Source organism: Eurosta solidaginis, chromosome 2, assembly GCF_040869045.1.
Source record: "Eurosta solidaginis isolate ZX-2024a chromosome 2, ASM4086904v1, whole genome shotgun sequence".
In the NCBI taxonomy this organism is placed as follows: domain Eukaryota; kingdom Metazoa; phylum Arthropoda; class Insecta; order Diptera; family Tephritidae; genus Eurosta; species Eurosta solidaginis.
Window position 1 is genome coordinate 118604754 of NC_090320.1, and position 15791 is coordinate 118620544.

The 15791-nt window shown below is 38.7% G+C and overlaps 1 protein-coding gene across 3 annotated transcripts in view; it reads right to left on the minus strand.

Moving 5' to 3' along the window:
* The window catches only part of Wdfy2 (WD repeat and FYVE domain containing 2), a 667747-nt gene that overhangs the window by 289469 nt on the left and 362487 nt on the right, over nt 1-15791 (minus strand). For all 3 annotated transcript variants that reach the window (XM_067766130.1, XM_067766128.1, XM_067766129.1), the window contains one exon: nt 2315-2511. In XM_067766130.1, coding sequence (XP_067622231.1) covers nt 2315-2511 — 197 coding nt within the window. The remainder of the gene's footprint in view (nt 1-2314; nt 2512-15791) is intronic.

Here is a 15791-nt window from a genome sequence, read left to right on the forward strand (position 1 = left end):
TTTATTATAAAAAATTTTGCAGCGAAAAAAGCAAGAAAAGCCATTATTGATATCCGAACATTCTATATTGAATAATTCAAATTTATAATCATCATTATATTTATCTGAAATGTACTAAACTATTACCAAAAAGATTATTTGAAACAACATGTGGCTGTTAAAAGATAATTTTATTTATACGTTACAATAAAAGTATAAATAGTAAATATTCTGTGTCCATTTTATTTTCAACTCTTAGGCCAAAAATCATTTAGTTGATGTGGCAAAAAATTTGTTTGATGTAATCCATCAATAATGATTAATGAATGAGACGTCATTAATTCAAATTAATCAAATGTATTAGTGGATTTTATATAGGGGGCCCGTAAATTGTTTAGTCCCGGGCCCGAATTTTCTCTCCACGGCCCTGTCCTGTAGTATGCTCTAAGTTTCAAGAACCTAACTCTACGGGAAGTTACTCAAACAGCGATCACAAGATTCCACATTATGTAACTGGATTTTCTGAATATCTCGATCTCTCTACCATCTAGATATCTCTTTTATCCTAATTATTACAACCTAATAGAGCTCTAAGCTTCGTTCAAAGTTTCAGGTCTCTGGGTTATCGGGAAGTTCCTTTAAACAAGGAAGCAAATTTTCAAAATTCGGAAGATTTTTTGAATTTTCATTATCCTTGGACCACCTAGTGAAAGCTTTCTCCTGAATGTTGCATTGTCATGATGTTCTGAAGTATGTGCTTAGTTTCAAGAAACTAGGTTTGGGAAGGTACTCAAATAGCGGATCACCTAGCGAACACTTTTTCGGTCATGTGGAATTGCCACCCGCTTGCAAAGTATGTTCTTAGTTTCAAGAATCTAGATCTACGGGAAGTTACTCAAATAGTGGTCGTAAGATTCCACATGATGCAAATTAACCTTCTAAATATCTTGATCCCTATCTCATCTAGAAAACTCTTTTCGATACTGTACTATGCTGTCGATACTATGCCGACAGAAAAATCACTACAGTGACACTGTTTTATACTTTCAATCACGTTTATCATATCAAATCCCAAACTGATGTTAACAAAAAAAGGAAAACTTGTATGATCTTTTAAAATAGCCCATTTTTGATTTTTTAGAAGAACTTTTTTTATTGGACAAAAGTTGTTTAATTTAGTTTTTTTGCACCATGTTGATTAAATATGGATAAATATGTAAATCTGATGAAAAGCCTTTCAATAAGTTTCCAAGTAAATTTATGTTGAAAATCGATTCAATACCTCTGATATAACGATAATGTATACTAGGGCGGGTCGATTTAAAAATCGCTCATTGCTCTGTGAAAATCGTATTCTAGGGATCAAAATAAGAAACTTTGCCGAAGGAACCATACCTCTAAAACGAATTCTGATGTCCCGTGCCCCCCCCCCCCCCCCAATTTGGGTCGAACTTTTGGTAGGGGCAAATTTTGAAAAATCCCACTTTGACCCATTTAGAGTGCTCCAATCGAGTGAACCCTGGGGGTTCATCATAAATGTTTGTATGGTGAACCCCCAGCGGGGTTCCAGGGGGTTCCAGGGGGTGTGCCACTGGCATCGGTGGGTCGGGCCTCCAAAGTTAGTGGGGGTCGGTCATACATTTGGACCCGGTTGGAGCACTCTAAATGGGTCAAAGTGGGATTTTTCACAATTTGCCCTTACCCAAAAGTTCGACCCAAATTGGGGGGGGGGGGGGGGGGGGGGGGGGGGACATCAGAATTCGTTTTAGAGGTATGGTTCCTTCGGCAAAGTTTCTTATTTTGATCCCTAGAATATGATTTTCACAGAGCAATGGGCGATATTTTTTGCCTCCCCACAAATCGACCCGCCCTAATGTATACACATACAAACCACAAGTTAAAAACTTAAATACATGGAAATTTTAACAATACATTTGGATTTCTGAATACTATAATAAAACTAAAAGTAAAAATAAGATATTTTATTTAACATTCATCAATTCTTAACTATCACTCACTGGTGTTAATAAGGCTTTAAAGAAAAAAATGCTACAAACTAAAATGAAAATTTTTTTTTGCTTTATACACATTATTTTTTTAAGTCCTGCAATTAATATACATCAAATGAAAGACAATTGATTTACCTTTCGAATGACTTTTTATTAGTTATGTTAATATTTTTGAGATTCGAGCTTAAAATTTTTTTATTATTATTTATACTCTTACTTAGCGGTTGTGCTGGAATGACAGCCCTTGATCAGGTAAGCTCCGATTCATTCCGGTACATACTTAGAAGCAGCTGCTGAAAATATTGGAAACGATTACAAAAAATTACCTATCTGTCTTTGGTCCATCATGGCACGAAAATTCCAAAAAAATGGACGTTGGCAAAGTTGACAGCTGTTATGCTCAACCCATCCGGGTACTTCTTTTCGCATGGCATTCATTTCCCATATTACAATTACAGAATCTTCACCCCCACTTATCAGCTGCTGGGTACTATTGGCATATGCAAAACCGGAGATTTTGTTGCTAAAAAAGTAAAAAAAAAGTTAAAAAATAATACGGTCCGTTGAGTTTACTTAAGAAAAATGGAATTTTAACTCCCATACAAGTTTTGCAAAATATTGAACCAATTTTTAATATGTTAATATAATTTGATGGAACACAAAAGAAATTGTGTTCTATTTTATTATATCCGTTTATTTATTGCGAATACATAAGTAGTAATTTACATCAAATATGTATTTTTTTATCTTCGATAAAAATATCATAAATAAATACTTGGCGCGATTTGCCTCCGGGCGACTTAGGCCGAGCTTCTCTTCCGAATATAATAATTGTAACTTGTTTCTAAACTTTGATGTATGTTTCCCGGGATTTGAACCCAAGACTCACGGTGACCATCATTTATTTATTTATTTATTTATCGGCCTACAAATTAAACAGTGGCGGCCACCGTGGTGTGATGGTAGCGTGCTCCGCCTACCACATCGGATGCCCTGGGTTCAAACCCCGGGCAAAGCAACATCAAAAATTTTAGAAATAAGGTTTTTCAATTAGAAGAAAATTTTTCTAAGCGGGGTCGCCCCTCGGCAGTGTTTGGCAAGCGCTCCGGGTGTATTTCTGCCATGAAAAGCTCTCAGTGAAAACTCATCTGCCTTGCAGATGCCGTTCGGAGTCGGCATAAATTCATGTAGGTCCCGTCCGGCCAATTTGTAGGGAAAATCAAGAGGAGCACGACGCAAATTGGAAGAGAAGCCTTAGATCTCTTCGGAGGTTATCGCGCCTTATATTTTTTTTATTTTTTTTTTTTAACTTAAAGATGTATTGTACGATATTAAAACATATGCAGTCATCAATTTTAAAATAATGAGCCGGATCCGTGCGCATCTTGAACAAACCAATATGTCTCTTATCAAATATCAACAGAAATGAGCTGTTCTATCAATCAATTAAAATTTACAGCTTGCGCTGCCATCTGGCGTATGGTTACAACTGGTGGTAATGCAGTGCAAATATTCACAATAGTGCGATAATAGTACAAATATATTTCTTTGTGTGCTCACAATCGTTTATTTTAAACAAATTATTTTAATAAAATATAGCTAAACAAAAGCACTGCGATCAAAATTGCCCAAAGCTTGCTAATAACCCGAATCTCCATCTTTACAACCAAAACTTTATATATTGATATGGATTCCAAATAAGAGCGAAAAAGGGACCCGTACATAAAAAAAGCAATTAGAAATAATATATATGATATTTAAACAGAATTAACTAAACGCTTGACAATTTCAAATTTATAAATTATTCGTATGCGTAAGTTAAAATTTTGTAAATGAATTCTTGTAAGTATCTCAAGAGGAACTCACACAAAGTGCTCATGAAGGAGCTGTATGCCCAGTAGGAGGCACCCGAATTACGAGTATATAGGTTAGGTTAGGTGGTAGCTGCCCTGATAAGGATAGCTCACTTGGACAACACGAAGGTCCGTTGTGATACCACATACGCCAAAAATAACGCTGACTTAGATCTAGCTACTTAGAGAATCGTTGAGTAGCAACGATAAAGCCCCGAATGATACCGATCTCAACTTAGGATAAATCCTCGGGAGATCCAAGTGAGTCGCGACCGAAGTAATTTCGCCTAGTTCCGGCAAAAGCTGGGCAATCAAGCATAAAGTGATTTGCTGATTCCACCTCATCGTCCTCCATACAGCTGCAGCAGGATGGAGTTCCAAGTATATTGAGACGTACCGCATGGATATCCATCGGACAGTGCCCTGGCAAAACCCCAATGACCATTGATAGGTGAGCCTTAGTGAACCCAATTATATCAGCAGACCTCCTGTCATCCACTTTCGGCCAGAAAGATCTTGTTACCCTGCAAGACGTGGTGTCCACACAACGTTTGCTGAGCTCACTCGAGGCCCAGCTATGGAGGGGCAATCCACAGGTGGTCAGCGGAATCCCGAAATCCCTACAGCCATCTCCATTCGGTTCAGTTGTACCGATGCGGGCTAAGAGATCCGCTTGCATAATTCGATGCAATCGCAAGCGAGGTCAGACACTCCCAGACCACCCTCGATTGCACAGTAGTTGAGCTCAAGGCCTTGATATCCGCTTGGCTATCAGAGTAGATGTTAAATTCCCTAACCGTAGTTGCACTGGATAGCATTCCATCCACCGCATCCTTAATGGCTTGGAATACACTGCAGGCTTGCATTTAGCTCTTGACAAAAGACTTTTGAAGTTGCGCAGGAATGATTCCATCCAGGCCAGGAGACTTATAGGGCTTGAACGACCCTATAGCCCAGGTTATTTGACTTTCTCGTATTGGAATGGCAGGCACTTCTGCATGGCCAACGCCCGCCGACCATGAAGGCGAAGATCGCTGCGCAATTGGGACATCGGGAAAATGATTATCCAGTAAAAGCCTTAGGGACTCCCCGCTACTCATCGACCAGTCCTCACCATCATCTCTCAGATACCCCAGAGGAGCGGGATTCCTAGAGTGTATTTTTCTAAACCTCGTTGATTCATTGCAGCCTTCTACGTTTTCGCAGAAGCTGCGCCATGAATCTCGCTTGGCTATCCTTATTTCATATTTATAAATCCCCAGGCTCACCTTATAGAGCTCCCAGTCCGAGGGTAGTTTAATCCTCCTGGCTCTGTTGAAAATCCGCCGACTGTACGCTCTTAGGTCGTCAAGAGAATCCGACCACCCGGGCGGCTTGTCCTTCCCCCTGTAAGTTTTCGATGGACAGGACAGTTGAAAGGCGCTATTGCTTGCCGAGGTGAAGTTTTCCACAAGAACGTCTATCTCAGATTCGGACAGGTCCGAACTAACGGTAGGCGCCGCAGGCAACAGCTCTCCCAGCTTCCTACAATAAAAGTCGAAGTTAGTACTTTTACGGTTCCTAAAAGATATTTTACCGGAACGTTCTTCGTTCAGCGGGAACTGAATATATCGGTGATCAGAGAAGGAGTGCTCCTTGAGAACCCTCCAGCCAGATCTCCGACCTTCCAGCTCTCTACTAACCAGGGTGAGGTCCAGGACCTCCTCTCTTAAAAAAAAAATAAATGTAAGGCGCGATAACCTCCGAAGAGATCTAAGGCCGAGCTTCTCTTCCAATTTGCGTCGTGCTCCTCTTGATTTTTCCCTACAAATTGGAAGGACGGGACCTACATGTTTTATGCCGACTCCGAACGGCATCTGCAAGGCAGATGAGAGCTTTTCATGGCAGAAATACAATCGGAGCGCTTGCCAGACACTGCCGAGGGGCGACCCCGCTTAGAAAAATTTTCTTTTAATTGAAAAACCTTATTTCTAAAATTTTTGATGTTGCTTTGCCCGGGGTTTGAACCCAGGGCATCCGATGTGGTAGGCGGAGCACGCTACCATCACACCACGGTGGCCATCACACCTCCTCTCTTACCGCAGTAATAAAAGTCGGGTCATTCCCCCTATTACATATACAAAGCCCCTCATCTACAATAAAAGTAAATAAAGACTCACCTCTAGTGTTGGTATCCGAGCTTCCCCAGATGCTATGACGGGCATTAGCATCGGCACCGATGATCACGCCAACACCTCTCCGCCTTGCTTCAGCGGTGATTTCGCCCAGTATCGCAGGTCATTACTGCCTCGCTCGAGGCAGACCGTGGTTACGTTAGCATTGCTGAAAGGTGGGAGAATAAAAGCTTTAATCTCTTTTTTAACAAGCACACAGAATCTAGGCCTACCTGCCTCCCCATGCACCAAAAGGGTGATTTTTCCAGTCCTTAATCCAGAAATCTTTCTGCCGTTACTACTCAGCCACGGCTCCTGGACAAGGACTATATACACTCCGCCTTTTTCAAGGCATAGCAACAAATTCGCGGAAGCCGCCTTAGAGTGCTGAAGATTGATTTGACGGATTTCCATCAAAACCGCTCTTCTTCCGCACCCCACACTTGGCGGATTCGTGTTAGTCTTGTCCATTCTAAAAAGTCCCCCCTCAAGACCGCTATCCGGAGCCGATTGTGTAGTCGCCCTTCAACGGTCTCGTGGTTATCTATGCTACGCAGGGAGGCCACGCGAGGGTTGACGCAGTACCTTATGGGTAATGCGTTCAGAGCCAGACCGGACGCAAAGCGGGAAATTTTTCAACCGCATGTACACCACCAACTTAACGGCGACGGAGCCGGAACGTACCTTAAGGCCCGCCACGGTTTTGACGGGACGTGGGCAGGTGCAGCATTAGCCTACCAGCCATTTCGGTAAGGTTTCATCCCGACCTACTGAGGTGGCAGAATACCGCACCTACCAGCCTAAAGGCATCAAGTCCAAAACAGAGTCAAATTCAAAATACCTAACAATCCAGTTCGTCATCGTTGTGTACCGATCTTGACCCTTAACAGGCTCCTTCCTCCCCTGAACTCGGCACAATGACTCAGGGGTGCGGGTTTTATCGAATTATTCTCTCTAGATCCACCATTCTCAGTAGAAGCAGGGGCACATCGTGCAGGACGTGATAACTTATCACGTGTGACAATTCGTCACTATGGCCGGTCTAAGACTGATACCAGTCCCTGATCCAGAGCCTGGAACCACGTATGATATCCAAGCCAAGTATCTTAACCCCCATGTTATAAAAGTTGGTTTATTTAGCTGTGTTAAAACTTGGAGATTAGGTTTATGTCACAGCTCTGTAATAGCTTTCAAAAGTGGATTGTATTTGGGATGGTTTAGATAGAGGCGAAATAGAATTTTCAGCGAACTAGAATTTAAAAGAAAGTTATTTTGCATTTAAAATGTCCATATGATGTTGGTTATTGATACTAGGACACCATTCCAACTGCTTGTCAATAAGGATTCGTTGGGAAAAGCGTTTTGAACGGTTCGCGAAGGGATTCACAAAAAAACTCAGCAATGTTTGTTAGGGAACGCCCCAAATTCACTGAAATATACGTGTGATATGAAATGCTAGTGTGATGGGTGAATAAACGTAATATGTGTAGAATAGATGAATAATGATAGAAATATGTAGATAGAATTGTTAATAAACATGTTATACGCAAAACAATGTGGATATTCAATATTTGTTAATAAACATGTTATACGCAAAACAACATTGGATATTCAATATTTGAGAAAACCAAGATACGCTGTTTTACAAATGATGTTATGGTTGAACGCAAGCAAAGTAATAACGCATTTATTCACGTGCGGGATTGCTTAATATGTAAGATTGTTGTATTTCCATTAAAGGATAATTTTTCCAGAGAATCGTTGGGTACGAACCCAGTCACGACGATAAATCCTTATTGCAACTTTAACTATGCCGATTGGAACGGCTGAATTAGAACAAAAACAACCTCTTTGTTTGCTTGGAATATGCAAACACATTCATACAAAACAGCGTTTAGATGTATGTGCACATAAGCAACTAGTGGTGTTGTATGTATATACGTAAGTCCATTTCTTTGGGAAGAACTCAATATCCACTTTATAAAAATTTAGAAAACTTCCGTATATATACATAGTATATATTTTTGAATTTGAATAACTTTTAGATGCAAGCTAATTGAAAAGGAAGGGTGTTATTCGGTGTGCTAGTGCAAATAGCGTGACATAGTATTGCAATTTTTAACCAAATAAATATATGATATAGAGATATACCTCTGTAGAGGCAACACTGAACATCGATAATCGTTAGTCGATAATATTCAAGTAGTTGGTGTGAGCGCTAACAACAATACGTTCAATCGTACATTTTATAACACGCATATTTTTACTTTCATATTTGTCTTTATTTATTGTATCGTTTATATCAGTACATTTGTTATTAAATAATAATATAAACAAATAAACTACAATTGGTGACCACGACGATAAAGAAACATGAATACTGAAGGAGATATTTTTTTAGATGCATCAAATGCGTTGCAAATAGCTTGTGTCGCAGGGAAGCCTCCGGCATTTTGGAAACCTGATGTTCGGCTATGGTTTCAACAAGTTGAGGCAAAATTTTTTCGTTCGAATATTACGACAGATGATACTAAATTTCATATACTAGTGGCGGAAATTGATTCCGCAGTGCTGAAACATGCAGCTGATATTATTACAAGACCTCCGGCAGCTAACAAATACGATGCTTTAAAGGGGCAGCTAATCAAGGAGTTCAGCGAATCAGAAAATACGCGAATGAAACGTCTATTGAGCGCCAATACAATCGACAGAAAAACGCCGACAACTTTTCTGCGAGAATCACGCGACCTGGCGGATGACCATCTCGATGAAACAGCGCTGAAATTTTTGTGGTTACGTCAACTACAGGCAAATGTGCAACAAATTTTAGAAACTTTTGCAGGTGATCTAGATAGTTTAGCAGATAAAGGACAACATCATGGCGGTCAGTAATGAGCCATTAGTAAACGAGGTATATGACTTGGACGCGGGTAATGATGTACTAGCATCGATTTTAGCGTTGAACAAGCGGTTAGAGAGTTTAGAGTTAGGTAGTAGTAGTCGAAACGAGCGTAGTACAAATCGTCGACGCAGTCGTTCCCTACGTCCGCGCTCACAGTATAATGAAATATGCTGGTATCATCGTAGATTAAATTCACGTGCCACCATATGCAGAACACCATGCAACTTTCGCCTTAGCATTCAGGGAAACTAGTAGGCTCATCCTTTTTAGCGACTAAGCAAAGGATGGGAACTCATACAAGTCGCCTTTTCATTAAAGACAAGTTCTCAAATTACCTTTTTAATAGATACTGGCGCGGAAATATCTGTTGTTCCACGCAACAGCAACGACAACCCTCAGGCATCGCTGGCGAAATTGACAGCAGCAAGCAACACATTCATAAATACATATGGACAAAAGCAACTCATTTTAGACATTGGTCTCGGGAAGAAGTTTGTATGGGTTTTTACCTATATTGGGAGCGGATTTTTTGAAGCATTTCGGTGTAATGGTAGATGTAAAAAACGGAACGTTGGTACACGGCGAGTCTGACACACGTAGTTCATGCAAAATGTTTTGCCAACAGTATCAAAATATACCAAATCAACTAGCGTATTTCATGATTTGTTGATTCAGTATACGGCACTATTGAAGGAAACAACTCAAAGTGAAAAAACGTCGACACAAATATGTCACTTCATTGAAACGAAGGGTCCGCCGGTTTTTCAAAAAGTACGTAGGTTAGCACCTAAAAAGTTGGCTATAGCAAAAAAGGAGTTTGACTATCTTTTGGACAATGGTATATGCGCTCGTTCGAAAAGTCAATGGAGCAGCCCACTGCATATGGTAAAGAAAGCGGATGGTTCGTGGCGACCCTGTGGCGATTACAGGCGTCCATATTCTAAGACGATTCCGGACAAATATCAAATTCGCCATATTCAAGACTTCGCTACTGAGTTAACAGGAAACAAGATATTTTCAGTGATCGACTGCAAAAAAGCGTACCACCAAATGCCGGTGCATCCGACAGACGTGCCAAAAACTGCGATCAGCACACCGTTTGGGTTATTTGAATTTCGATACATGACATTCGGTTTGCGCAACGCAGCGCAAACTTTTCAGCGCTTTATGGAAGACACGCTAAGGGACCTTCCTTTTGTATTCCCCTACTTGAACGATGCATTAGTGGCATCAACTTCGGTTGAGGAGCATGTGGAACATCTGCGCGCGCTTTTAAATCGGTATCGGGAGAAAGGGCTAGTCATAAATATAGACAAATGTCAGTTTGGCTTGCCCGAGGTGAAATTTATAGGACATTCGACGTCGACAGACGTTTTCTACCACAGCCGCAGATATTGAGACACCCTTGCATAATATAATGGGCCATGTAAAAAACGCGAAAAATAGGTGCTGATGTGGACGTCGAAAGCTTCTGAAGCCTTCGATAAGTTAAAGCAGCAATTAGCAAACGCGGCCTCATTAGCGTATCCCAGTAAAGGAGCAGAGTTGGCGCTTATGACTGACGCGTCTGATAAGGCAATGGGAGCAGTGCTCCAGCAACGTGTCAAGAGAGGTTGGCAGCCATTGGGATTTTTCTCGCGTAAGTTCAGCAATACTGAGCGGCGGTATAGTACATACGATCGGAAATTTTTAGCTATATATAAGGCTGTGAAAATTTCCGCTATTTTTTGGAAGGTGCGCAATTTATTATTTATACAGACCCCAAACCGCTGGTACACGCCTTTGAACAGAAATGGGAGAGAATTTCGCCCCGGCAGTCGAGACAACTGGATTTTATTAGTCATTTACGACTAAAATTGAACACATCCAAGGAGAAAGCAACGTTGTGGCAGACATTTTATCACGCATTGAGATAGTCAGCGGTGGTACACCGGTAAACTACGAAGCGCTTCGAGACAAACAGATGGAGTGCAGAGAATTGCAGAACCTGTTGAAATCCAATTCTACATCGCTGATGCTGAGTAAGCACAAGTTGCAAAGCCCGGATGTAGAAATTATCTGCGGCAGTTCTACGGGACGACTCCGACTTTATGCGACAAAATCATTTCGTGAAATAGTTTTTAACGCTTTGCTTGTGTTAGCTCATCCGGGTGCCAAAACCAATATTAAACTAATTGCAAGTAAGTTCGTATGGAAGGGCATGAATTCAGACATTCGAAGGTTGGTAAAAAATTGTCAGCAGTGTCAGCGATGTAAAATTTCGCGCCATACGCGCAGCGAACTTCAGACGTTCACCGTACCAGATAGAAGTTTCGAGCAAATAAACATTGATTTAGTAGGCCCGTTCCAGCAAACGACCGACCACGCGTATTGCCTCGCCTGCATAGACAGGTACTTCAGATAGGTGGTAGCTATTCCACTAGCCAATATCACGGCTGAAACGGTAGCTAAAGCTTTATTCAGCGGTTGGATATGCAGGTTTAGGGTGCCTAAATATATAACGACGGATCAGGGACGTCAGCTCGAAAGCGACCTGTTCAATGAAATGACTAGACTTCTTGGCATTAAGCACTTGCGAACTACGGCTTATCACCCTCAGTCCAATGGTTTAATCGAGCGGTGGCATAGGGTATTTAAAGCAGCGTTGCGGTGTCACGCGGAAAGTGCTGACTAGATGGATCAGCTTCTGGTAGTTTTGATGGGTTTGAGATCCGCAGTAAAGGAAGATTTAGGAGCGTCAACGGCGGAGCTGGTCTATGGTCAGACGATGAAGCTACCTGGGGAATTTTTCTTCGAGGCTGACACATCACGAATTAATGAGCACGATTTTTTACAAAAGTTGCGCAGTTACTTTGAAAAATTTGGACCCATAGCAACAACGACGCACGGAAAGAGCAGTGTGGCAGCAACTTTCAGAATAGCTATATACAGATCATTCTCTTGAGACGAGTGAAAGTTGTTTTATCCTTCACCGAAGCAACATCTAATTAATATTCAGTTGTTTAAGCTATTGCATAGATTTTATCGCGGGCTTGGCGACTAAATCAAAAAAAACCGTAACGGATATTTGTCAAAAAAGATCCGAAAAGGCTCGAAAGGGTTCGAAAATGTTCGCAAAGGTTCGGTGTTAGCAACAGGCCAAATACATAAAATTGGATCTCTATCATAAACAGCGGTGGGCACCACTACATTTACAAGGTTACCAAATTGAGAATGTGTTAGTAAACACGAACGCGTAGCGAGCACGAAAGCAAAATCAATTATTTATTTAGTTTGATTTCAATGCTTGAACGATGAACACGCATCACGCGCACTCTTTGATACTCTGTTTTAAGCGCGCGTGCGATACTTCGTTACCGTACGACCATCGAAATCAAACTAAAAGAGCTGTCGTTGATTTTCACGAAGTAGCCATTGTGCAATCGCTTATCGTATACAATGTATACTATACATATATGGTCGCTTACAAGCCAACCTAATAAAACCGCACTGCGTTTTTTTAGCGCACGCAAACAACCGGCGTTTTTTGCCCTAACCCAAATAAGCATGCGTTGCGACAATGTAAAGCATATGTGCAAACGTCAAATCTAAATGTCACGCAGAACAAAAATTGGAAATCGAGTTAGGTTTTCATGCAGCAAATTCAATTTAAATTGCTCTCATACAAGTTGTATGTGCATGAGACATTTTTGACAGAAAATGACTTGCGTGCGTTTATATTAGGTTGGCTTGTTAGCAGGTGCGAAGCTCCGCCCACCCCGGATCATAAAGTTAAAGTTAAAGTGAATGTTAAAGCTAAAGCGAAAGTTAAAGTTAAAAATAAAGTTAAAGTTAAAGTTAAAGTGAAAGTTAAAGTTAAAGTTAAGGTTAAAGTTAAAGTTAAAGTGAATGTTAAAGTGAAAGCGAAAGTGAAAGTTAAAGTTAAAAATAAAGTTAAAGTTAAAGTGAAAGCTAAAGTTAAAGTTAAGGTTAAAGTTAAAGTTAAAGTCAAAGTTAAAGTTAAGGTTAAAGTTAAAGTTAAAGTGAATGTTAAAGTGAAAGCGAAAGTTAAAGTTAAATTTAAAAATAAAGTTAAATTTAAAGTTAAGGTTAAAGTTAAAGTTAAAGTTAAGGTTAAAGTTAAAGTTAAAGTGAATGTTAAAATTAAAGCGAAAGTTAAAGTTAAAGTTAAGGTTAAAGTTAAAGTCAAAGTTAAAGTTAAAGTTAAGGTTAAAGTTAAAGTTAAAGTTGAATTTAAAGTTAAAGTTAAAGTGAATGTTAAAGTGAAAGCGAAAGTTAAAGTTAAAGTTAAAAATAAAGTTAAAGTTAAAGTGAAAGCTAAAGTTAAAGTTAAAGTTAAGGTTAAAGTTAAAGTTAAGGTTAAAGTTAAAGTTAAAGTCAAAGTTAAAGTTAAAGTTAAGGTTAAAGTTAAAGTTAAAGTTAAAGTTAAAGTTAAAGTGAATGTTAAAGTGAAAGCGAAAGTTAAAGTTAAAAATAAAGTCAAAGTTAAAGTTAAAGTGAAACTCAAAGTTAAAGTTAAAGTTAAGGTTAAAGTTAAAGTTAAAGTTAAAGTCAAAGTTAAAGTTAAGGTTAAAGTTAAAGTTGAAGTTAAATTTAAAGCTAAAGTTAAAGTTAAAGTGAATGTTAAAGTTAAAGCGAAAGTTAAGGTTAAAAATAAAGTTAAAGTTAAAATGAAAGTTAAATTTAAAGTCAAAGTTAAAGTTAAAGCTAAGGTTAAAGTCAAAGTTAAAGTTGAAATTAAAGTTAAAGTTAAATTTAAAGTTAAAGTTAAAGTGAATGTTAAAGTTAAAGTTAAAGTTTAAAATAACAGTGAATGTTAAAGTTAAAGTGAAAGTTAAAGTTAAAGTTAAAAATAAAGTTAAAGTTAAAGTGAAAGTTAAATATTAACTTCTCATTTATTCAATAAAAGTAAAAAATTTGTTTTCTTATCGGTCACCACGCTTAAAAAGGTTAACCTGAATTAATATCAAAGACAAAACTTGAATTAATATCAAAGAAAACAAACTGTTGCATAAATATTATAATTGCATAAGTTGATAATATGCAATAGCTTTACCGCGGCAGTCCCCGAGTGCCACACGTCCTTTTTTTTATACTTTTTCTTCTAATAAATTACTTTATTTGTTCCTTTAATACATCCTGAACTTATAATTAAAATATAAAAAAATCCACTGGATTCCTTATGTCCCTTTCACTTGCGGTATGTAACTAATTAATGCTGATATTTCACATCAGTAGTGATAAGATGTAGAAAAGTACGAAAATTAAAAAAAAGTAAACATTGTGTAAAATGCGCGTGGTACCGGAAATATTTAATAAGTTTTGCAAGCCGTAAATCAGTAGCAGTTAGTATCACTATGTAATTTTGTAGTTATGGTTCCTAGCATTTTATTTTGATCTGAGAAAATTTCGTTAACGAAAACGACCACTTTTATTTTAAAGTTGCTTAAAGTTTTAACCATCACGAATTTGACAATATATTTATGACACGTAACCACTAGCCATTATAGATATGTTTATGTTAGAGCAAAGTATGAATTTGCCAAGTATTGTAAATGGCTCTGGTATGCCCACTAAACTCTCAATACCAAGGTCGCACAAAAAGCGGCTAACTCATCAAGATTTGGTGAGAACCTTTACTTTATGACTGTAACTGTTTTATAGCTGCTTGCCACAGTTGCCACACCACTTTTAAATATGGACTTGAAGCCAATTCATCACCATTCAATTTAATAAAAATTGCATTTACGTATTCTGAACTCTTTAAAATTGTGGTGTCGGTTTGCAAAGATTTCCATCGGACAAGCAATTGACATTAAAAAAATTTAAGGCGCGATAACCTCCGAAGAGCTTTTAGGCCGAGCATCTCATTCAATTGCCTCGTGCTCCTTTTAATTTTTCCTACAAATTGGCGGGACGGGACGTACTTGTTTTATGTCGACTCCGAACGGCGTCTGCTAGGCAGATAAGTTTCCACTGAGAGCATACAGACCTAATACGTGTATGTTTCTTAAGAATGTTCTAAGCAAAAGTATATACATTTGGGAAAGCTGTCTTCGCTTATTTTGCATACTTCAAGCCATTTTTCTTTCAAAAAAGCGATTTTCAATTGTTTTTGTTTTTATCGGCCTATTGATAAATCATTCAAGGTTCGATTCGAGCTCAAGGCCAGAACAATAATTTTTTTCTAATGATAATTATTGTTATTTTTTAATTTTTCTAAATTTGAAAAATTGTATTTTGTTTTTGGAATAGTAAGTAGAAAATTTTTTCAGACAACCTGCCATAGCTGCGCAGATAGATCCATTTCGAAGGGTGCTAAGCCTTCATCATCAGTACGCTTTAGGCATGCTGCATAACCGTTTAGCTATACAGCTGTGGTTTGTTTGACTGGAAAATTTGCTACTTCTATTCCTTTTTACCAACTATATTTATTCAGTGTTGCGCCATCTGGTGCAAATCACTGATAATGCTGGATTTTTGTTTATTATCAATTACTTTGTTTGACATTCCCAAGTGCTCATGGTTTATTAACAATTGTTTTTGTTTTTATCGGCCTATTGATAAATGATTCAAGGTTCGATTCGAGCTCAAGGCCAGAACAATAATTTTTTTCTAATGATAATTATTGTTATTTATTAATTTTTCTAAATTTGAAAAATTGTATTTTGTTTTTGGAATAGTAAGTCGAACATTTTTACAGACAACCTGCTATAGCTGCGCAGATAGGTCCATTTCGAAGGGTGCTAAGCCTTCATCATCAGTACGCCTTAGGCATGCTGCGCTAACCATTTAGCTATACAGCGACGGTTTGTTTGACTGGAAAATTTGCTACTTCTATTCCTTTTTACCAACTATATTTATTCAGTGTTGCGCCATCTGGAGCAAATCACCG